Source organism: Diprion similis, chromosome 4 (assembly GCF_021155765.1).
Source record: "Diprion similis isolate iyDipSimi1 chromosome 4, iyDipSimi1.1, whole genome shotgun sequence".
Taxonomy (NCBI): domain Eukaryota; kingdom Metazoa; phylum Arthropoda; class Insecta; order Hymenoptera; family Diprionidae; genus Diprion; species Diprion similis.
In genome coordinates, this window is record NC_060108.1 from 8821649 (window position 1) to 8846326 (window position 24678).

General features: G+C 36.6%; 2 protein-coding genes across 2 annotated transcripts in view; both read right to left on the reverse strand.

Moving 5' to 3' along the window:
• LOC124405462 (gonadotropin-releasing hormone receptor) overlaps window positions 1–788 on the reverse strand; it is a 246756-nt gene extending 245968 nt beyond the window's left edge. Inside the window, exon 1 of the mRNA XM_046880356.1 lies at window positions 8–788. Coding sequence (XP_046736312.1) covers window positions 8–655 — 648 coding nt within the window. The 5' untranslated portion in view covers window positions 656–788. The remainder of the gene's footprint in view (window positions 1–7) is intronic.
• A 6530-nt stretch (window positions 789–7318) lies between these two features.
• Window positions 7319–8343, reverse strand: LOC124405888. The gene is made up of 2 exons (XM_046881154.1): window positions 8268–8343; window positions 7319–8073 (listed from the first exon to the last, which is right to left on the reverse strand). The coding sequence occupies exons 1-2, from the start codon at window positions 8341–8343 to the stop codon at window positions 7319–7321; spliced, it is 831 nt and encodes a 276-aa protein (XP_046737110.1).
• Window positions 8344–24678: the final 16335 nt, after the last annotated feature.

The following is a 24678-nucleotide window of genomic DNA, read 5'->3' on the forward strand; positions in this document are numbered from 1 at the left end:
GACTCACCTGAGGTATGCTGAGAACGAAGGAAATCACCCAGGTGAATAGCACGAGCCGGCTACAACGCTGAGCAGTATTGAGCCTCTTCATAGGGTACCTAACAGCGACGAACCGATCGACGCCGATCAACACGAGTACAAAGGTGCTCAGATATAGGCTCCACATCTGTAGGAACTTGAATATCTTGCACGCGGCATTACCCCAGATCCAAGCGACGGTGTAGCTCCATAGCGCCTCACCGGCGATGCAGAAGACAGTGACTAATAGGTCAGCCACTGACAGGTGGAGAATTAGGGTGTAAATGGCAGTGCAGCTCTGCCTTTTCCGCCGATTCTTTGTTATCGAGTAAATTGTTGCGGCATTCGCCAGTAGGCTGAGCGCCGCCATTACAGCGAGCACTACCGCCTTCACGTAGGCGTTGTACGTCAGCTGGGGAGAATGTTCGAGGCAGTTGACGTACATTGAACCAACGGCTCCAGATGCGTTAAAATTCGTCACATTTACCCAGTCGTGTTGATGCTCCTCGAAAGTTCCGTTTCCGATATTATCGCAAGGTGGCAGCATGATCGTGGATTCATTTGCGCTGATGAAATGGGAGGGTATCAGCTTCAACATCTCTTTCGACAGACTCTTACCGTAATCTCTGCCGTTCATGTCTCGCTCTTCCTCTTATAGTCCTCAGGTCTGCACCCTTTGCGATCTTTTTCTCTCAGTTTTATGCTCTTGGCTGCCGTGACAGTGGGTTCATGTTATTGTTAATGTTGAGAAGCAATTATATGCAAACATGTTTATTTCTCAGTTTACTGACGACTTCTTGCTCTTGAGTAGAGAAGGGGGAGGAGACTCATCTCCCACCGTCTTTACACATTTTCTGTAAATGTCGTTACGAAAAGGTTTTTTTATAACGAATGAGCTCCAAAATGACTTGTTGGAAAGTATTGAGAGTAGTGCAGAATCAAATTTCTTATGTTCAGAAAGAAGTTCGAGAACCTTTTTTAACGTGATAGCATCATACGCAGCATGAGATCCCAGAAAATTGGTACCAATAAATATTGGCTATCCAATCAGTCGTCGATTAGCGGTTGTTGATTGGGTACTCAGGATGCTACAAATAGTTTTATACTCACAGTTCATCTGCGGTGTTAATTTTCACAAGCAACACGTATTCACCTCACTTTCTACTCTAACTACAAGTTGGCCTCTTCCAATTAATCGGATTCAGCAGCAAGGCGTCGTTCTTGTCGTTTAGTCTACTACTACCGCTAAACTGGTTTTTTTAGTTTCGAGGCTGTCAAACGGGTCCGATACACTGGTTCATTTTATTATTCAACGAATTAGACGGCAAGGCATATTTGTTGCGAGGCAATTTGCATAGTTGAATGCAAAAGTGAAGTAAAGTTAGAGACTTCAAAAAAAAAAGCAAATTATGACTCGGAACAAATTGATGAGAAAAACTCTACTATTTACAATCAACCTTTGGGAAATAAAAATTTTCACCACAAACAAGAAAGGAATGCCACCTGGTTACTTCTTGTGGGAAACTTGATCCCTTTACATAGAGGCCGTAGAGTATGTGCAATTGGATAGAGTGAAATTTTATTTTCGTACACCAGTCGGAAAGATTCAGAAGACTGTACGTCTATGCTAAGACTAAAAACGCCTGGAATTTAACTGGAGGTTGTTTTATAAGCTTTTTTTTTTATCTTTGGTCATCAGTGCGCCTGTGTAGTCAAACTTCGAGAATTTCTAGAGGCAAATAGAACCCTTCGAGCTCATGTAGTATCCAATTGACCACACAGATTTCCCAGTTAAATTTATTTGAAATTACTGTCAATCCAACGTCCGTCGACCTTTTTCTCTGCTTTTTTACCTCCGTCGGTTGCCACTTCTAGTAGCGGCAACAAGTGGGTAATATAGATTTGAACGACGCTTGCAGAAAAGAGATCAGAGCACCTTCGCTGCGGTAGCGATAATCGTTTCTTTTTCTATCGCAGATTAAGCAATAAGCCGATAACAGAATAATACTGGATAGTAAAAATGGCATTCAACGATAATTAATGCGATGATCTAGCGTTTTGACGTAAGTCGGGTGGCACCACCCAACAGAAATAGGCATAATTGGCGCTAATATCCGAGATAATGGTTAGTCTCGATATTCTAGCTGGACGAAGGTAGTTCACTCGCGATATAATTGGTTCAGTTTTATTTCACATTCTGCTTTATTTCACATTACCGAGGAGTATAAAAAGTGCGAATGTCTTTATCGAGCGCAAATGGATAGCAGTGTCCATAAAAGTCTTCAAATGCTGATTATGTTGTTACAGACATTCTTTTTGTTTAGTCAAACTTGATTAGATTACGTCAAACTTTCAGCACTGTTTGCACCACGCAGTCTGAAGTAGTGCTGAACTTCTATACTACGTGTCAATTTACGTCTGTCTGGCATCGACTCGGATGATATTTGTACTGCGGCTTCCTTATCAAGAAGAGGCTTTGGATTTCCTTATTAATTCGAAAAACGTTTGAGATGAGAATTCATGTAGCCGACTATGCCAGGCGCACTTGGAACGTGTATCACTAACGCAGATTTTTTTTCTTCACAAACTCGTTTATGGAAATTCCTAAAAATTTAATAAAATAAAATAACAGTTTCAGTTTCCGGCTTCTGTACTTTTTTTATCTATCTTTCCTTGACAAACATTTGGAATGGGCAGTTCCGTAGAATTTGATTCTTTAATTTTTGCTCTGTATGTCTAATTTTCGCAGAAACTTTTTTTTTCATTCTTGTTATTTTGAACCAATCTTTAAACTAGTACGATTTAAGTTTTAGAGTATCGTTTTACTCTTCGATTTCAAAAATAACTCAGGAAAGAGAGACTACCGGACACCCTTAAACCGATGAATGCGCAATTCGAGAGAACGGGACGGACTCCGTGGGCTCACGGCTCAGTTCCACGCGTGGACTGACGCGGCGGCTGAAAGTTGATTCGCGGAGCAGCGGCGAGCTCGACGTTCCGCCGAACTCCCGGAGCCAACCTAACCTGATCTAACCTTGCTCATCCTGACCTTAATCCCAGCCTGACCTGAGCCAACTTTGATTTTTGCTGGTTCAAGCGCCGGGACGCACGGTGCCTTAACCAGGCGTGCGCACAACATCCACCAAATAAAGAATAGCGCGAGAGGGAGGAAGGGAAGAACCAACTAAGGCGAGGAAAATTTTCTTGAGACCATAACCAACGATAGGATGCGTCTACGGTGGAGCCAGATAAATTGTAGCACCAACACCTGATCCTATGTGTGTATCGGAATTAGCAGCATTACATTTTTATTCAAATTCGTCACATTTTTTATTCTGCCGTCAGAGTGTGTTTAACAGTTGTGCTTGCCCTACACGTACACCGCTTGTCATATTTTATGTAAATTCTCCGGAGTCATAATCAAATTCTCCTAGCTCATTACATTGCTCGTCATATTGTTTTTTGCACCATCAATTTGAGATTGATGTATCAATACACAGCTGTCAATTAATTACATTATATTTTACCCGAGCAGAAGATTTAATACCTTCAAAAGAAGCCTACAGGTATAAAACTGATTATGTTAACATTTTCTAATATACATGTTAATTACATTTGCGTGTCTCTCTAGAATATTCATCGCAGTGATAGTATAGATTGCACCACCTGATTCAGCTGTCGGATAATAACGCATACTAAATGTTATAATAATTATCAGGATTTCTAATAACTTTAGTCAATCACGCGAGGGTAATGCGTTAGAATTAGGATTAGATTATCCGATTGCGGTAGTCAAATTATCAAATTATGAAGAAATAAATATCGCCAAAACTACATACAAAATTAATCAACAAGAATATAAGCGGGATCCAGGAAGGAACTCGATACGTCATTGGTTTGGTAGGTGCAGTGGACTTCTTGTTGTTACCAGTTTCCAGTTTCGTTTCCGTTTAGTACATTCCAGGCTAACTCAGCCGGGATTGAATGCCAACATTCTTAACTTGGTTCAAACTGTTGTTGTTTCTTCAATTTTTTTTTTGGTAAGAGTCTTCCAGTTATCAATATTTGAATATTTTTATAATGCTACCCTCTTTGAAATCCTTGAGGGAGGTAAAATTAGGAAAAGGATTTGAAAATAAGTGTCCGACTTTTTTTTATCTTACACAAATATCTTCGAAATCCCCAAAGTTTGGAAAATATTGAATATAAATAAATATAATAATATAATAATATAAATAATAAAATATAAGTTCGTCTCGTGTCAAGTTGGCAATATATGATTATTATTCCACGACTACCCAACCAACGTCGGACCCTCAGCATTTGTGATTTTGTTCACAAATTTTGATGCAGTTATCCCAACTCTAAAACAGTACTCTGAATTTTTTTAGATTCTGTGAGTGAATTTGTTTTGCTTATGATTTTTGAAACCCAAAATGTCTTTGGCTGTAATTTGAGAATGTAAAAAAAATCTCAATGATCTATGAGTAAACTGACACTTCCTTCAAATTTAAAAAAAATATTCATTGAAAAAAAATGGGAAACAATAAGAACGAAACGCTTCAGAATACTTTAGATTTTTGAATTACGGTCAAAGCCATGTTGATTTTCAAAAATCATTAGTTAAACAAATTTCCTCATGAAAATTCTGAAACAATTAAGTTTATCGCTTTGAAGCTGGGACAATTGCATAAATATTTTTGAACGAAATCAGAAACGGTGAGAGTCAGACGTTGGTTGAGTTCGTGTGGAATGCCCCATACAAAGCTTCAGAAACTTTTGCCGCGACAATCCACTGCATAATTTATCAAGCCGTAGCATGCATACTAGGGTAGTCTTTAAATGGAGGATCATCTTGGATGGTCATAAATCGGGTCCAAATATGGAAAAAATTGTTTTTTAATTTTTTCAGATTTTTATTCTCAGCTCTTAGTCTCCTTGTAAATCGTATATTCCACACGAGTCGTGGATGTTGCCATTTAGTACATTATTTTTTAATCATTTTTCAAACTATATAACGTCGTATTATATACTTTTTTTAAATCTTCGTTGAATTTTGAAACGTCGTCATTTTCGATTGTGCAGGAAGATGTACGGCGAATTCCACTCTATTGCTTAAGAATTAAGTGAAAAAAGGGTTAGCAGGGAGACTCAGGGCTCGAAAAAAAAATTTGAAAATTTAGAGACTTGTTGTTTTCTATACATAAAACCGATCTACGAGAATCCAGGGCCCCCTTCTTTCACGTATATCATTAGCACTATCTGGCACGTATAGATTTTTCAAACTGCACCTAACCCATACGCAAGTTGGTGTCTGATTGATCTTTTAGATAGCCCCTAATAAAATTCACCCAAGTTTAAAGAGGCTAATTATAAAAGACCTAACTGTAGCGTCACGGTTATAATCCAAGTAACCCTACGGACCCCTATAATTGAACAGTTAACTTCTGTATATAAATAGAAGATCACTGTATCATCATCGGGGTCTGTAAAGTTAACTGGATTATAATTGTCACGTCAAAGTTAAGTCTTTTATAATGAACCACTCTAAAGTTGAGTGAATTTTATTAGGGGCGATCGTTTTGTCAGCGCTTTTAGCGGTATGGCCAACATTGCACGCGCCTAAGCATGCGAGAAGTTTTCTGTAGATCGGAATACGTAGGACAGGCAGACAAGTTGATAACACTATGAGTAACAAGCATAAAATGCAGTGGAATCAGCGTAACGCGGGCTGACCCTGGACGAGGTTGAGAGGTCAGTGAAACGAAGTTTAATTACCATGCAAATTTAAATAATGTATATGTATTACATAGGCACAGAGGACTTCGCACCGCAAAGTCAATGCGGAGAGAAATGTGCCAACGAGCCATTCTCTTGTACTTCCTCGGATTTCTGTAAGCTGCGATCAAAGACCGACCATATTCAATGGATATTCTAATCACTCGTTATACTGCAATTGTAGAAAATTTTTATTTCAGCTTTTACATTGATGTTTTTTACTTACACGAGCATATAGAACTTGCGTTTAAACACTATTTGAATTTTATTATCGTGAAAAGTTGTATCGTACATCGCAATTTATTTACGCTTTTGGTATACCGTTTGCGATGTACACTATGCCAATTTCAACGTTTGCGAGGAAAGACGCGAACATTTTTCTATCCATAATTACTAGAGAAGTAAATTCACGTCAAAATAAGAGGGAAATGAAATCACTGAGAATAAGTAAAAAACAAGCTAACTTATGTATTCACTTATTTTCTACGGATTCTGACAAGTTAATTATATGCAAATGAATACACGTCTGATCATCTATTTGTACTCCAGATTAACAAGCAGACTTTTCTGGCTCACAATAAACTTGCATGTCGTCTGTAGTCGAAAATATAATACATAGTTTTTTTTTTGCAACGGGATAAATAAGCATAATAAAAGGGTACAAGGTGTGCCATTTTAAATCCTTTTTAGAGGTGTCAAAATTTTTGCATAGTTCGTCAAATACACAATGAAACTAAATAGCAAAAATTCATAAAGTAGATACAGTAGAAGTATTTTTCTAAGAATTTTCTGTTTATAGTACAGGTCAGTGTTCTACTTTACGATGAAGCCTCGAATTTATTTACGTAAAGAATTAGTAAATGAACTTTATTTCTATATGAATTGCGGAAAGCGTAAAAAATCGATCTTGTGATCAGTGAGTAATGATTATTGTGAATATTAATTCGTGGACATGAAGGTCATTGAAAAACAAAAAAAAAATTTTCCCATTTTTTCGTTAACGTTTGAGGCCAGGTGAGAGCCCTCCTCAGAACGACATTTTATTAAGTAAGTTGCGTCTGTTAAAATTGACATAAAAAAACAAAAAAAAAAATGTGAATTTACAGAATGTATACTATCATGGTATAACAGCCACAGGCGGTTGGAATGTTTTGGAAATTACCTTAAAAACAACATGGTACAGACACATGGGTGATTACAAATAAACTTGACAACTTGATTTGCTAGGCTCGGAAGCCGATTTCGCAATTTAGGGCGATCCGTAACTCCCAACTCCTCATCGTTGATCGGTAGTATTAGTTGAAACAGTTACTTTTAAGAATTAGAGAATGAAACAATCGATGGAAAATTCGATGTGACGTCGTAGGCAGTCGATGAGGAATAGGCAGATAAGATGGCTACGTGTAAGCGACATAGTTCACAATAGACTAGAAAGGCGACTACTTAGTAGGTATACAGAGTTCAACCATAGGCTAGAAGCAATGACACAAAGATAACACAGTCGTCAGTGCCGCAGATCTAGTTACCTTCTGATAATCGGTAGGTAAATAGTGCTCAGGTGTTCAATGTCCTGACGAAGGTTTACGCTATTGGTGTGGTTAATAATATTGCACATTTCTAAATAAATACGTCTAGAGTATACAGGTTCCTCTTCTAATATGGAGGCCAAATCATAATTGAAACGATGATCAGATGTTATAATGTGCCTAGTGAGCACTATGTAATGTTCTTCATTTTCCAGAATATTTCTTTTGTGTTCTCTAATTCTGGTATGTAATTGCCTACTGGTTTGCCCTATATAGACCTGGTTACAATCCGAACATGGAATCTTATACACAATGTTAGATCTTTTATCCTTGGGCAAAGGATCTTTGCCTGAATCAAAAAGGGGTTGTAAATTCTCAATGTTAGTTCCTACGAAGCTGATGTTATATTTATGGAAGATTCTATTAAGTGATTCGAAAAGGCCGGCAACATACGGTAGAGCAATAAAGTTTTTGGAATTTAGTATATCGATATTAGAATTATTGTTGTTATTATGTGAAGCTAAGATGGAATTGTATTTTGATTTAGTGTGTTTGGTAATCAGAAATTTTGGATAGTTGTTTAAAAGAAGAACATTGTGTATAAGATTCAAATTTTTACTATGGAATTCAGGACTAGACAAACGAATAGCTCGGTCTACCAAGTTTTTAATCGTACCAATTTTGTATGATTTAGGTTGATGTAAATTAAAATTAAGATAGCGCTGCGACCAAGTCTTTTTGTGGAACCAATCTGTTTTGAGGAATGGGTTGTCATTTATCACCAGTGCGTCCAGAAACTGATTTTTCCATCAATTGCAGTTTCAACAGTAAATTGTAATCGAGGATGGTAAGAATTAAAGGTATTGAGGATAGAATCAATTTTATCGGAAGGAACAGCTGTAAAGATATCATCGACGTACCGGTAATAGAAGGGAAGATCGAAACCAAGTTTGCTAATGCAATCTTGTTCTAGGTCATCCATGACTATGTCGGAGAGTACTGGTGATAAAGGAGAACCCATCGGAAGCCCAAAACATTATGCGTAGTTCGTGTCATTCAACTTAAATATGGCCGCTTTAAAACAGATATTTAAAGCTATAATTAGGTCGGATAAGGTGATCGGTATCTTTAGTTTTAGTGAGTTCCAACGCTTTTTGATAGACTCGATTGCAAGAGCATGTGGAATATTGGTAAACAGAGAGACGACATCGAGAGAAATAACTACAGAGTTGTTAGGTAGCGAGAGGTTTCTGACTGATTCGACAAAACAAAAACTATCTTTGACCCGAGATGAAGGCTGGTGATATTATTAGAGATCCATGTGTTCAATAAGCTAGCAAGATGGTACGTTGGGCTGTTGATGAATGAAACAATAATTCTCATTGGAACACCTTCTTTATGGATTTTTGGGAGTCCATATGCCCTAGGAGGAACACTATCGTTGTTGGAAATAGCGAATCTAGTTCTTTTCGATATTACATTGTTCTTAAGCCAGCTCTCAGTGAGTTTGCTGACGTCTTTTTGAAGTGTGTTTGTCAAGTCGTACCTAACAACTTTGTACGTATTCGTGTCATTTAATTGCGCTAGCATTTTCTCGATATACAAGGGTTTAGGAATAATGACCGTGGTGTTGCTTTTGTCAGCTTTCAGAAACATCAAATTCGGGTTGGCCTTTTTGAACTGTTTGGTCTCCCTTATCTTTTTCTCTAGGCTGTAGTTGTTAGGTTTGAAAGAGGGTTTGTTATTGAAGCTTTTAATTTCGTTGGTAAATTCTAAACGCGTTTGGATCCTCAAATCAGCTGAAATGTTCGAGATATTGGCTTCGAGATTAGCGATCATTTTGTTAACCGGAATTCTCTCTTTTTTGAAAGGTACACCGAACTTAGGTCCTAGTTGTAAGCTGTCAGACACGTTTGCTGGAATTGTAACATCGCTAAGGTTGACTAGCCAATTAGTGGTATCGTGTACACCGATGGAATCAATTTTTGTTTCTTTTAAAGCCAATTTTTTGTTATGTTGCTTGATTATATTATCTAGTTTTTTAAGTTCTGTTTTTTTAGGTTATTGAAATGTAGTTGTAATCTTTTTTCCTGTATGCGAAAAAATTTTTCAGTTAATGGTGTGTCTAGTTTTGTTAAAATTGATTCCGCCAGGGTAGACAATACCCTGTAGAGAGCTATGATTTTAGCATGTTGTACCATTCAAATAAGCCCGCCCCAGAACTTATTCGACCAGGTTATTGGCCAAACAAATTTGACCTCAGATCTGTACGTCGATAATTTCCGCCGTGACCAAACCTGGCACACTCCTCCGTTGACTAGATAAGTACGAACACGTATTATTGCGAAAAGGCTGTGAGAGATACGTTTTTAAATTATAATTTGAAAAGCGTTCAAAATCGGCGAAGACCCTTTCGTCATGACATATACATATAAATAAAAAACTACGAAACCGCACAGGTCATCCGTTTTCAAATAAAAGAGGAGCGAGGTACAAAGACAGAGAGCAAAATTGTTATAAGGGGAAAACAACGAGACAGAATTATTGGCCATTTCAAGGATAAGTTTTTATTTTTACGTCTATATTTATTTACTATTTATTTGTTTTATTTTTACATCTACATTTATTTTATTATATACCTTTTTTGTTTTCGTTTTTTTTTATTTTACACCATTTACGCACCTTTATAAACCTGTCACCAATAGAGACTTCAGCCATTAGTATTTATTTATTCATTTTTATGTTGTTTTTTTTTTTATTCTTATTGATATTTAAAACAGTAAGGAGAGTAATCCGTTACAATGTGAGTCGCTAATTTCTAAGTTTAAAATTGAGATTTGAAATTTATGAAGATTATGATTAAACTTGATACGAGGTTTAGAAAGTTCAAAACTAATATTGTTGGAGGATATTTTTGGAAACCTTAAATGAGGGGACAATAGCTGTAGTTTCTTGAATCGCAGTAAGAAGATACGGTGATTCTTCAATCTTGTTAGCTTCATGGATGTCGAAGACCAGTGTCGAAGAAGGTTAGCCGTAGTGATTCCATGCGTTAGTGCTATTTGGTGGAAGAAGCCCATTGTGGATACCTTGTTTTATTCCGGCGACGATTGTAGTGGTGATTCTTGACCTCTGATTCTTGATTGTGAATATTAATTCGTGGATATGAGGGTCATTGGAAAACAAAAAAAAAATTTCCCATTTTTTCGTTAACGTTTCAGCCCAAGTGAGGGCCTCAGAACGACATTTTATTAAATAAGTTGCGTCTGTTAAAATTGACATAAAATAACAAAAAAATTAACCGATCAACGATAAGGAGTTGGGAGTTACGGATCACCCTACTTAATAAAATGTTGTTCTGAGGAGGGCCCTCACCTGGGCTGAAACGTTAACGAAAAAATGGGAAAATTTTTTTTTTGTTTTCCAATGACCTTCATATCCACGAATCAATATTCACAATCAAGAATCAGAGGTCAAGAATCACCACTACAGTAATGATTATTGGTCAATGAAAATTTATTGTGCGGTTCGGATATCAATGGCACAAATTTTTTGTGTTTTTGTCTCAACTTTTCAATCTTCAAGCTCAGTTTGCTGAATAAAATTCAGAACCATTTATATGCCTGATATTCAATTCCTTACTGCAAATAACGCACCAATATGCTAGTGAAAAGAAAGAAATTGGGACAGCCTGTTTGTTCACATTTAAAATGGCAAGGTATGTGGTATGGAATAGGATTTTCGGACGGACGATGTGTGTTCAGTAAACTTTGTTTATAACACGGTTATATTGCAGTGATTTCTACAGCCATATTCTCAATTAAAACAAAATGGAAATCCTTAAAAGGAGCATGGTTGGAAAATATCTACATTTGGGTTATTAGATACTTTATAATATGACCCAATTTCATCGGGTGCAGCGAATCAAGGGATCCCTTAAAGGGGCATGTCCGAGTAGAATATTTCAAAAATTAATTTTTTTTTCATTCGCGTTTCTAAAAGTTTGGAGTATGAAGAATATTGCGCGTAAATTTCATAATGAAATTCGGAGAATTGTAGAAGTTGCGGCCGATTCGCCGAACTTTAAACTCGATTATCTCGAAACTACGTTTCCGAGTCGGTGCCTGGGATATCTCGAAAACGACAGGACCAATTTTGACCAAATTTGGACACAATATTTCTGTACATTTTGTCTCGTTCGTTGCGTACGGATTCTTTTTAAATTCAATTATTAATTTTTTTATACTCGAAAAAAGGTGTTACATTTAAGCCCGAAAACAAACGTTAAAGTCAAATCGTTCACCGTTTTGTTAATAAAAAAAAAAAAAAATTCATATCCAACAAACGGCTCAATAAATTATATTTCAAGATCCGTTGGAATTTTTTATTTTGGATTAACTGACTCTCCAAAATCCTATGGGCAACGCAAGCCGTGTCAGTACGGAACATGTTTTACACCGACCACTATAACAACGTTACGAGTGGATAAATTTTTATGAAAAAATGAGTGAATAAAAAATAAAGGTGAGTAATTTGACTGTGCTTTCTCAAAACATGTTCAATATAAGGTAAGGGTTTGATATATTAAGGAGGGAAACCAGCTTAGGAGGCCGAAATTTTGGTGTTTTTCGTGATTTTTTTTTAACAGCGAAGTGAATAATTAGAGTTTGTTTAAACTTGGAGGATAATTTATTCATGTTTGGAAGTACACTTTGTTATTTTTTCAAGTCATTTCCGCCGGAAATAGACGCTGCTGTGCACGGACAATAGCCATCCGAGTTTCTTGCTGGTGGGCATTCCTGAAGTCACAATTTTTATCTGTGATCGTGACATTTCTTTTTGTTGCGTTAACAATATATTTCTTAAGAATATGAACCTAACTCTGGGATGATATTATTATTAAAAATATTGTTTTTAATGCAAAAAAGGTGAAAAAAACATGGTATAAAGACATGACATTGTGTTCAAACACCTCAAAAACATGCAATTTTCAACTTTTTTGATCATAATTAGGTTCATATTCTTAGAAAATATGTTGTTAACGAAAAAAAAATTGCAATGATTACAGATAAAAATTGTGACTTCAGGAATGCCCACCAGCAAAAAACTCGGATGGTGATCGTATATGGATAGCAGCTTCCATTTCCAGCGGAAATGACTTGAAAAAATTACAAAGTGTACTTCACAACATGAATGAAATATCCGCCAAGTTTAAACAAATTCTGATTATTCTTTCCCCGTTAAAAAAAATTCACGAAAAATATCAAAATTTTGGCCTCCTAGACTGGTTCCCCCCCCCTTAAGTGATTACATAAGGGTTTTGATTCTTGTTTTTTTTTTACTTTGTGAAGTATATAACTTTCGCGTGTTCTAACCTCAAAATTAACCTAAAAAAAACCTACGAGTAGCTTTCATTACCTAATGTGGCCATCTCACCCGGAAAATCGGGAGAGATGGCCACATTATCTCAGGGAGAGATAGCCATTAAATTTAATGTCATATTTAAGAAAATTTCTCACCTTAAATTTTTTCTACAGATGCCTATAACCACTACTTGCGGAAGGCGGCTGCTGTTCGAGTTGCCTGGGGCGAAGAAGATTTGAAAAACGCTATGGAAGAAGTGCAAACAGGAACAATGTCGGTTTATAGGGTTCCTATTATCGACGATGTTCCAAGAAAAACTCTGGAGTGAAGATTGGAAGAAAACTACACAAAGAGACCTATGGGAACATCGTCAACCTTTGGTGCAGACAACAAAAAAAGACTGAGCAACCATATAAAGGATATGCAGTCAAGAGGTGTTCCCTTGAAAATCGATAATTTAGGGAAATCCTATTTAGGTTCGCTGAGCAATTAGGAATTAAACACAGATTCAATACGTCATCTGAGAAAGCGGGCTATGATTGGGTGCAACTGTTTTTAAAAAGAAATTCCAATATTTCATTGACGAAATCAGAAGGGGTGTCATATGCTAGGAGTCAGGGGATGTTGTGAAGCTAACTTTCTATTACCCTCAGCTGAGGACTTACCGTTTACACTTTGGCGCGATTCTCTAACTATTCGGCATTCTAATAAACGACAATAAAAGGTAATAATTGGATGCTGCCCAACACTGGCCACAAGAGGGGTAGCTGCGAGCACCTGCCCAGTTTTATGTGTTGTAACATTAAATTCTGTTACCCTCTGACGAGGACTTACCGTTGACGCTTCGACGCGATTTTCTGATTAGTCGATACGATATTTAAATATAAGAAAAGGCATTCGTTGATCGCCAGACGCTTCAGCGTCAATTTTTAAACAAAAGGAAAAGGTAACATACGACAGTAATAATTAGAGAACCCCTTATATGGCTGGCTAGGCCCAGGTAAAGTGGCGGTATCAAAGGCAGTTGATGATAATCAAAGAAATGCGGAAGTAAAGAAATAAAGAAACAAGCTCGAGTCAAAGAAATTAACAGGTCAATCAGTCGTATATTGTCGATTAATTTCACAACCGTTCGATCAGTCAAGTTTGTTACAGAATATAACAATAAATATTTGGTCAACAAGGAGAGTTTACAAGATTTTCGATAAAATAAAGTTAAACGATAGCTTCAACAAAGGTGATAGTTAACAAAGAGAGTTAGTCGTAAGTTGGAATCAGCAATATAATGCAAAAGGCTACTTAAAACTACACGTCACTGGGCGACGCGATTTAACAAAGTTTTCGAAAAACGACACTACGAGAATTATTAGTTTGTTAAGTTAAAGCGAGAGTGAAACCCTAACGAAAAACGGTAGTTGACAGATTTGATGATAGCTCGGAACGGTAATGACCAGAAAGTAATATAGAATTCATGGTAGACGGTAACTAATGAGAGAGATTGATGTCGATTAATAATTTTCAAAGATCGGTAGCTTAGACGTGAGATATTGTTTTCAGGAATCGAATTGATAATTTACAACAGTCAAAGATACGAGCTAAGACTAACAAAAAAATTCAGATTTATAATTAACAAGAGATTATAATAATATGTAAGAATGAGAGATTTAGAGAAGGGTTCGCAAGACAAATAATCACATTAAATACACCGGATCACTATAAGCAAAACTTAAATTAGCAGAGAAATACGATATTACAAGAAACAGGAAAAATCATAACAGGTAATAAGCAGTATACAATCAGTAATGAGCGATAGCAAAAGTACGGTAATATTTAGCGGCTTAATCTACGTTCGGCTATACTTCAAGTAACTCGATTTACGATACAAAATTCATGCACAGAAGCAAATAAAATATGATAGGCGGTACGATACGAAAGACGGTATTATGATAGAAAAGATAACGATAGCAAAAGACGATAAAAATGACAAAAGCAGTTTGAGGATAAAACTACAAGAGAATCAGAGAAATCAGAAATACACAAGATATTTATTCGGTAGTTACGAGGTCGGTCAACGACAATTTTTACGAAATTAATGATTCAACGAAATCATGCAGTCACACGACGGCTTACAGCAACTCATTGTTCGTGGAGAATGATTCACAAAGGAACTGGCATCACTCGATGCAACCAAAAACTAATAAGATAGTTAAAATACAAAAGAAATAGAAATTATAAGCAAGTTGGTAACAGTACAATACAAAGGCAGAAGCCTGACTTTGGCTGGCGACGGCAGCAAACAAACACTGATTTTAGGAGCATGCTCTAGTCAGTCTTTACCGACGAATTATGGATTCATTGAAATATGACAAATCAATCGTGAATTTCGATGTAATAAGGGTTTATCAGATAAAATATGAAGAAAAGCCTGTAAAATTCGCCCAAATATAGAAAACCGAGCGTTTTTTCTATCGCGAAGTATAGGCACGTCACTCGTGTTCACCGAGAACATGCACTATGACTCACGGACGCGGAAAAAAAAAATGATAGCACCCTGCGGAATAAAATACCGAACATAAATATACCAAAACGTGTTTGTTTTATGCAATAATAAAAGAAAGAGAGCGTATTTTGCCGATGGTGGAAATTTCCAATTTTCAACTGCCGAAAGACGACATTATGTGTAGTTTCAGAAGCCCGCGACAGACGGCGTTAGGTGTGAATAACTGCGAGGATACAAGATTAGTATGAATTTAGCTGACAAACCATCAATCTAATCTAATCTAATTAATAGAATCGTTTGTAGTTTGTTTTTTTTCAAACAAAATAGTAAAACATTCCACATGTATCTAGCCGACAATCATATAAAAAGTGCAATATTTTCAATAAATTCCGTCACGTATCGATAGACAATCAAATTGTAGGACAATAATTCATTGTTACAATTGTTTGATAGTTAACCCTTTCTTCTGATTCATTAAAATTATAAAACTGCAATGTTGGGGTTATAACGTCATCATTGGACAAAGATAGTGTGTCGAAAGATCGTCACAGACTTCTAAGGCGGTCGCAAGATGTTCATATATCTGGTATTCCTCCGCTAGAAAATCAGCTGGTGATTTTAATCTGTTCGAAAAAACCAGCTGAAAATGGCAAACGTCAACGTCCTACATTACATGTGATAGAGCCTAAATATCAAGTATTCAATGTTATTTACGCGAATTCTCTTTCTTTGAAAGGCTATGAACAATACAACTGCAATGATTACCATCCAGATTGTTTAGTTGAAGAAAACAGGTGCACCAGTTACGTTTACGTACAATATCCGCATACCTTCCCAGAGATGATGTTACATAGGATCCTTACAACTTGTTAAAGAATGGTCTCCTATCTTGTATAATGTAACGGCAGTTGTAAATATGGCATTAGGACATTTCTTGATTCATCATAATCAGAAAGGAATTTTCATTGCCAGTAAGAATTTTTACTTTGCAATCTTTTCATTAGCCGTTATGCATAATTTAATTATAAGCATGCCTTGATGATCAAATGAATGGCGCTTATCATAGAAAAATAATCGTTAGGAGTAAAAACTTTTTTTTTCAATTAATACGTTCTGTCTTATTCCTGTGTTTGTAATTTTTCTTCTTTTCCAGAACCTAGAAATCTAGTCATAATCTATGAGGATGAAGTTCGTGACGTTAATGTAACAATGCATACTGAGAAAAAATCGTTACTTCTTACCTTTAGGAATATCTGAAATTTAGTAAACCATGATAAACAAAACATTCTCTTATTTTGCAAAACTGACTCCCTGAAAGTCAGTCTAAAATTGCGCAATAATGACTTTTTCCCTAATGTTTCGTTACGTTAACGTTACTAACTTCAGCCTCATTATATTTTACTGTAAGAACTTCTTTCACGTTGTCGTAAGTCATAATAATTTGTATAATTTTTAATTATATTTCTACTCAAAATTAGATTCTATTCCGAAATTTTGATACCTGTGTTTTTGGAAAGTATGTTATGTGGAACCCACAAAAAGATACATCACCTGGTAAAAAATTATGGAGGCATGCGTATTCGTGATCATTTATTTCTCATTAAGTTTCTCTTCTTTATGAATGTTGCTATATTCTACTTTCTTCATCAAATTCTTCACCATCTTGACAGTTGTCACATTCAATTTGTTTTTTGCTTGATTGAAGACTAAAGACTGCTGATGCTAGATGCATCAAAACTGCTTGAGAGTGAGCAATCACAAGATTTTGATGGCTAAAAACGAAAATTTATAATCAATATTAACTCGTGAACCGTTGATTACAATCAAGTGTACTGGCCTATTTTCAAGGCAACTGGTATTATCAGTATTTGAAGATTTTCAAGAATTGGTTTCGGTTTTGATCTGCGAATTATCTAAATTTCAGGTTTTTATAAGTGGGTTGAAATGGTCTAACGTAAATTTTAACACAGCATTGGGTTTTCCTAAAAAAGAAATATTGCTCGTTATCCTAAACATATAAATCAATTTTACAATTGACAATTATTAAATTACGGCAAAATAAAGTATTGTAATCTGCAATGAAATGTTTTATTTATGGATGAGATAATAAATATTGTTCATATCTTGCTGATTCTTTAGCCTATAGAAGTAGAAAATTTTAAATCCATTTAAAACTGAATTTAATATATAAGTAATGAAAATTCTCATTATAAATTACTTTTTTCTTTGAATATTTTGACATTATTTTCGTGTCTTGTTTCCTAATTCCTCGTAATGGAGTAATTATTGGTTGTTGTTTGCACGTCAAAGGGTGTAAATGTAATTGTGAAATGTAATCCACAAACAATGAATTATGATAATAACTTGTTTCTTTTTTCTTTCAGAAAACAGAGTTCTTCGGTTGCTGAACTAGTAATATCAGCGCTGCCTAAAAAACCGTTTATCGCAGTTAATGAAGAAACGTGTAAGAGAAATGTTGACCTTCAGGTCTAATGCCCCCTATCGATAGATTATAAATACCGATCAGTATTACAACATGGTTTTTGAAATACACGTCGAGTCTTTCTCTGAAACATAAGGCCTTTGGTATCCCATCAACTAAAAATGATAAATTATTGTTATAATCTTAGGGGTCAAATAATCGACTTTGCTGTGAAACCTATAATTCATCGAAGTATTAATTTATCACAGCATTTAAAATACTGTATTTTATGCCTTGGTAATTTATACGTAACAATTGTATTGAATAGTATGTAATAAATATTTAATAAATAATATAAGTCTTGTAAATGTCTAAAAGCTTTAAAGAAAGAAATGATTGCAATATCCATACTGTATCAGAAATCTTTCGATACGTTTTTTACCACCGTCATTGTCGCAAATCGTTCTTGTAAGAAATTATTGACACCAAATTATCGATCAATTCTTGTTATATTTTCTCTCACCTATACAAAACTTTGGAATATTTTTCTGAAGAATTATAGTAATAAAAGTATTTCATAAGTTGAATTATGTCAGTCATTTATTCAAACCATCAACACTCCTTCTTTTCCTCTGAATAATATTTAATGTGAAAGAATAATATCATTACTAATCCAAATCTGGTCAATTTAAAGCTATTCTGTATCACAAACTCTAATGAGCACATACGTATATATATATACTATATTGGACCAATTGGCGTAACCCACAATAGGTTGACAAAGACGTACTGATGATTATGAATTATCATACGAGTATTCTTATAAATTCTTCAGCTTAAATTATATCTTACATCTATTCAATCCGGCAAAACTCCTTCTTTTCCTATAAATAATATTTAATGTGATATAGAAAAGTATGTTACTATAGTTATAAAAATCTGGTCGATTTCAAGCTCTTCTGGATCGCAAATGTTAGTGGGGACATATATTGCACCGATTGGCGTAGCCTTCTCACTGGGTTGACACAGACGTACTGATTGTTTCAAATCACTAGGGGCTCCGCCCCTGCGCGCTTCGCGCACCAACCCCGCTCGGCGCGTTACGCGCGCCTCGCGCTTTTGTATGTGAATACTACGGAGCGCTACTCCCGGAATCGTCCCTCTGACCCGGGCCACGAATACGCTGGTTCCGTTGACCTGTACCACGAATGCCTTCAGGCGTCTATCAATATTTTTTATTAAACAGAGGGATTCTTTTTTTTTTTTTTTTTTTTTTAAACCGTCGGTTATGGGTTATGAGCCCATGTACCAAGAGATTCGGCGCTTCGCACCTCACACAGCTATTTCTGCTGTGGCTTCAACATGCATTGCCATGAGTTGGAATTAGAATTTCTGATTAGACAGATTAATCGAACCCCGTTACTTATAATTATATGTTAATTTGTCTATGGGATAAATTGCGAGAAAAGCGGTGCCATGCGGCCAATCGAGTGAAGCTTGTCGCTATCAGCCGCGGTCACGGTCTTACATACAGGTCTTGCAACGAAGCCAATTTTCTACAGATCGGCGTGGTTCTCTTGTTGTCCGTGTTTTAAGTGTTTGAAATAGCCATGTCGCGGCGCTGCTATCTAGGGATGACGTGGGGGAGGGATGAAAATGTGCCACCAAAATTATATTTGAAATGAAGCATATAACCTGAAATCAGCGCATGCATCATACTGTATTAACTACTTTCATTCATAACAATTCATTGCTTGTAATAACAACAATAATATTATTACTAGGTTGGCGCTGTATTGCGCACGCGTTGATTATCCATCCTACGATCACAACGCCGTCCTGGCGGCCACAAGGTGAAATAATTAACCGCCCGTGAAATGAACCACCCCCACTACCTTCGTTGCAAGACCTGTATGTAAGACCGTGGCCGCGGTCCGGCAGAGAATGTGGAGCCATATTCTGCTTGAACTGCTATCTTCATGCGTCTTAAAAACGCTATCTTCAGGCGTCTTAAAAACGCTAACTTCAGGCGTCTTAAAAACGCTAACTTCACGTATTTCCACAAATCTTTTTAGTAGACTAACGACGGCAAACACCTTCTTGTCAACCCACACTACGAATACTACGTAGCACTGGTCCTGGACGAAGGAAAATACATTCCCGGTGACCCGGACCACAAAAACTACGGAGCGCTGGTCCTGGACGACGGCAAACACCTCCTCGTCAACCCACACTACGAATACTACGTAGCGCTGGTCCTGGACGAAGGAAAATACATTCCCGGCGACCCGGACCACAAAACTACGGAGCGCTAGTCCTGGACGACGGCACACACCTCCTCGTCAACACACACTACGAATACTACGTAGCGCTGGTCCTGGACGAAGGAAAATACATTCCCGGCGACCTGGACCACGAAAACTATGGAACGCTGGTCCTGGACGACGGCAAACACCGTCTCGTCAACCCGCACTACGAATACTCGTATAAGCAGCTTCCTTCATGCGTATTACAATTTCAATCTTGAAAACGCTAACTTCATGCGTCTTACAATTGCAATCTTAAAAACGCTAACTTCATGAATCTTAAAAACGTTAACTTCAAGCGATTAAAACCTTTTTTTATATATAGAGATTATATTCTTGCCAATTCCCAGATTTCCTGCGACAATAGGCAGTAAAATGTCCTACTTCACCAGAAATAACTAGATAAGCGCATCTAGTAATGTATCATTTTTAATTTATGTCGATCAAACTTTAATATGAAGCAAAAACGTCATACCTATGTTGTTTATCGAAGATTAATTCGGTTGGAATCTCTCTCAGTTGCGCAGTTTTTACAGCTGCTGTTAAATTTGATCGTATCTCAAGTTCTACATAAATGTGATGATTTGGAATAGTAGTTTGTGTGCATGTATTTCCACACCTACATTTTTTATTATAAATTATGGAATGAAAATTCAATCCTTTCTGAAGTGCCTGAAAACCTTTACGCACAATAATGTTATGATTCACAATCAATGATACCTCATAGTCAATCTTATCCTTGCCATATTGACGATCAGATGTTTGAAATGTGCTGGGTACATATTCGAAAAATTTTTGCCAAACATCTGCTGAACTACATCATAGGAAATCACAAAATCGAAATTGCCATAACTGGTAATGGTGCGTGTGCTCTCATATAAAGGTTTCAACAAGATGAAACGCTTTTTGTATAACTCGGATGTTACTCCAGCTTTTACGAATTTCATGATAAATTGACAAAGTTCATTTTCGGTTTCCTTCATAAAGTGATAATAATTGGAATAGTCCAAGGCAGCGGTTACCAGAATACTGGCGATGGAATCAAATGCACATGTATTCCTTATAAAATATACACTACCATCAATTTTGTATGTCCTGTAGAGGAGTTCATTTTGTACCAAAAAATTTCGACGCGTGTTCGATATTTTTTAACGTTGTTTGTGCTCAACCCTATCACTGTCAACACGATTGAGTACTATTTCTGGACATGGTGTAAAAAATTTAGCTTGAGAAGATTTCTTGACCATTGTTGTTTAAGCCCAAATATCATCACTTTTTTTATCAATCAACTTCGAGGAAACAGAGGATGGTGTTTCGGGTATCACTATTCCAGTTCCAGATAGTTCCATACTTGACTGTAAGGATACCAGGAGTGGAGACGCAGGCATACTAGGTAAGTCGGATGTGTTCATGATGTCACTTTTCATGCATATGTCGGAATTGCTGTTCTCGATGTTATTCGTTTCATTCCCGCATTCTTCTCCCAAAGACTCTGCATCTTTCAGAGAAGATTCGGTCACGCCTAAATTAGGACACTTGAATCTGGTATAACATGTACCTTCATTACGACAGTTTTCTTCGGATTTAAGTCAGAATCAGTGTGATTACTCTCTTGTGAACCAGATTTTTCACTTTTTTCGCTGGATAGCGTTTCTTTATTTTTTGGATCAGATACTTTATGACCTTGCGCACGGAAGTTCAACATGGAAGCAGCAAAATTGCGAGTTCCTTCAAGTAAATGGCGTATATGAATTTTAAGGAACTTGTCGACATTTTGTGGACGTGAATAATTTTTATACATCTCATGTTTAACTTCCTTAAATCCCTGTTCATTATAGCTGGATGTGGCGTGATCAGTATAATACAGTAGGCACACAGCCGTCCATAAAGGAAACTCCGTTGCATATTCTATCAATTCCTTCGCGAATGCAGGAAGATAATAATAGTTTGTTACTTTGCCTTTACATTTAACATGTTCTGCTTCGATTTTCAATCTTTTAAAAACATCTTATACATGTAAGGAAGTGTTTTCAGCATCGTGGACCTCAGGAATTGAGTTTACATCTGGGAATCAAATGTTGCTAAGAAGTTATCAATGTCTAAAGGGTGCTTTGCAATCATGGATTCTAAGTTCTCTCGCGCGTCTTTTGTCGTTTCGATTCTTTGTTGAGCAGATTTCAATTCCAACAATGAGTCATCAAATTATTGGAGGGACAGAACACACGCAAGAATGAGGACTTCCACAAAATCGCAAAACTTTTAGCAGTCCATCATAATAGCGATGACACGGACATAAGAATCTCGAATAGTTCGCACAGGATGATTCTTCAAACAATCCATTCGATACCAAACTTGAATAAAGTGGGCAGTATCTGTGCGAATGAAAGTCGAAACCAAATTCCTTGATACTGGTTTCTCACTCGACACAGTTTCAAAACAAATTGATGTATAATTAGCAATACTGACATCATTGAATGCTCTACAGCAAGCTCCTCGCAAGGCCTAGGCACCATCGATAAGAACTTCATTTGGTCTTTGAAAATCAACTGTGCACTGCCAAGTCCTCAACCAAAATTCAATTTTTTCTGTCTCTTGTAATTTAGTGAGCATTTGAAATACTGACATGGAGGTCTTCTCAAAGTGAACCATGATGGTGTAAAGAAAAATGTGCGCAGATTTTAAACCCAAAGGTCTTAATAAATTTCTTACAATACTGCCGGTATTGTCGATACTGATGACCGAGTTCTTCTTGTGCATATGACAATATTGTTTATAGACACTCCGTTGTTCACTTGTTCCATAAAATACATAGAAAGGGGCGTAGCCTTGATCTAAAATTGACTATAGGTATGGTTGCTCGAAACTCATCTGCTGAATCGCCTGAACCATATCTTCATTCTTTTCACGTTTTATGCCTAGCTCTTCATCTATAGCTTCTTTCTCAGCACGTCGTATACTATCAACAAATGGGACGATTGGTCCATGGAGGTCTCCTCTTTTAAGGTATTCATGAGCCAAGCGTTTATTGATATTACTGGCACCTTCCGTAGCCGCAGCCTTGCCAATTTGTTTTCTCCTTAGGCCATTTAGTGGACGATTTATATTTTTATGTGGTACTCCTACTGTGTCACACGTTTTTATACGGATGAGAAGTTCGCCAGCCAATGTTGATGGTACACCATCAGAATAGCCTAGGAAACTGTTGCCACATTCCTTACTGCGACAAACTCCTTAGATTTTTATAAAATACTTCCTATTTTCTGATACATTAACTTCTTCGCGTTTAAATACAAAAGCACAAGGCAGTCGAAATTGTTTTCAAAATGCAATACTGACGATGTTTGTCCAGACCCCCGGCCTCAAAGTCTGATTAGTACGTTTATTGTCCACTTCAAGTGGCTTTATTTGCTCCCATTCTTCTGCACTCAATACCAAATCAAACCGAGTCTCAGAACCTTCAAGTTCTGAATCACTACTGATGTCTGATTGTAATTTTAAGTTATAATTTTTATCTTCTATGGGAGGAGTTATATTGAGGGACGCATTCAGCTCTGCCAACCCCAGTTTGGATCTCATCTGTGAAAGAATATTTCGTCTATTGCTTTTAACGTTCACATACCAATTATGAGAGGACCATAGGTTTTCTGTTTTCTTGGATAACTTATCCCAAATCTCATGTTTATAGGCAAGTAGTTGATCACCACTAAACTCATTAGAAATTCTAAAAGAATAGCTATGGCTTCATCTCAGGGTATTATAGCTGGTTGAGGCATTTTGGTGTTCTGACAGTGAAACCTAAAACAAAAAGTAATTATAAAAATATGGCGTGACTAACACCAGTATTAATCTTCGGTCTTGCTCAAACCAAAATGTCATTTAATTTTCGAAATTGCACTATTTGCTTCAGTGATTCAGATATGTGACGTCACCAGAGCTTATGTCACATCACATAGGTGATTTTGGAAAAGCAAATATCGTATTTTTTAAAATTTTGATACTTTTTCTACGCATGTTATTCGAGTAATTTTTCAATTAATAATACAATTAGCAATTTTTAATTATACTATTTACCAGTCTCAAAATCTATTACGAAGAATGACAAATTGTTCTCCTTGGAGGATTCCTGGAGGCTTGGAGATCTAGCATACCTGGTTGACTACCAGCAAACAAGGGCATTCCTGTTTCAGGTAATTTTCTGCCGAACAATTCCAAACCTTCTAGTACTTCATTGAATAAGCTTTTGTCCATCGATTTTCGTAAATAGAGCTGTGGAAGAAACAATGATCTATGAATTATAATTGTCATTATCATGTAACGATTTTGAAATTCTATAGTCTATAGAACCTCGTCGAGAATAAAAATTCAAGATGATTGTGTGGTGTATTGAAATCAACGCAAGTCGATTACAAAAAAAATAAATGTACTTCCTTTTTTTTTTACCAACAGGTATTTGTCTTCGACTGTGTCCCAAATTTCCTTTATTATTGAATAGAGACTGTACTTACAATATAACAAACGTTCGGACTCGAGCGTAACGTAGCGTAGTAAATGTGATAAGCCACGTGAAAAACTCTCTGTTTGCCGCCTCTTTGGTTTCGCGCCGTAGAGATAGCCGCTCTACGTTGCGTTGCGCCACCTGGTGCCCCAAGTATAGAATTATAACGGAGATCTTATATCTTAGATATCCCCGATACCCCTAACGTTGCAATTTTGTAATTTTAATGAATCGGAAGAAGGGGTAACTATCAAACAACGACAACAATA

Coding starts and splice junctions, on each gene's coding strand:
- LOC124405888 (XM_046881154.1), bottom strand. CDS start 8,343: ATGGGTTCTCCTTTATCACCAGTACTCTCCGACATAGTCATGGATGAC. Junction 8,074..8,267: donor AGATTGCATTAGCAAACTTG/GTTTCGATCTTC, acceptor TCCTCAAAACAG/ATTGGTTCCACAAAAAGACT.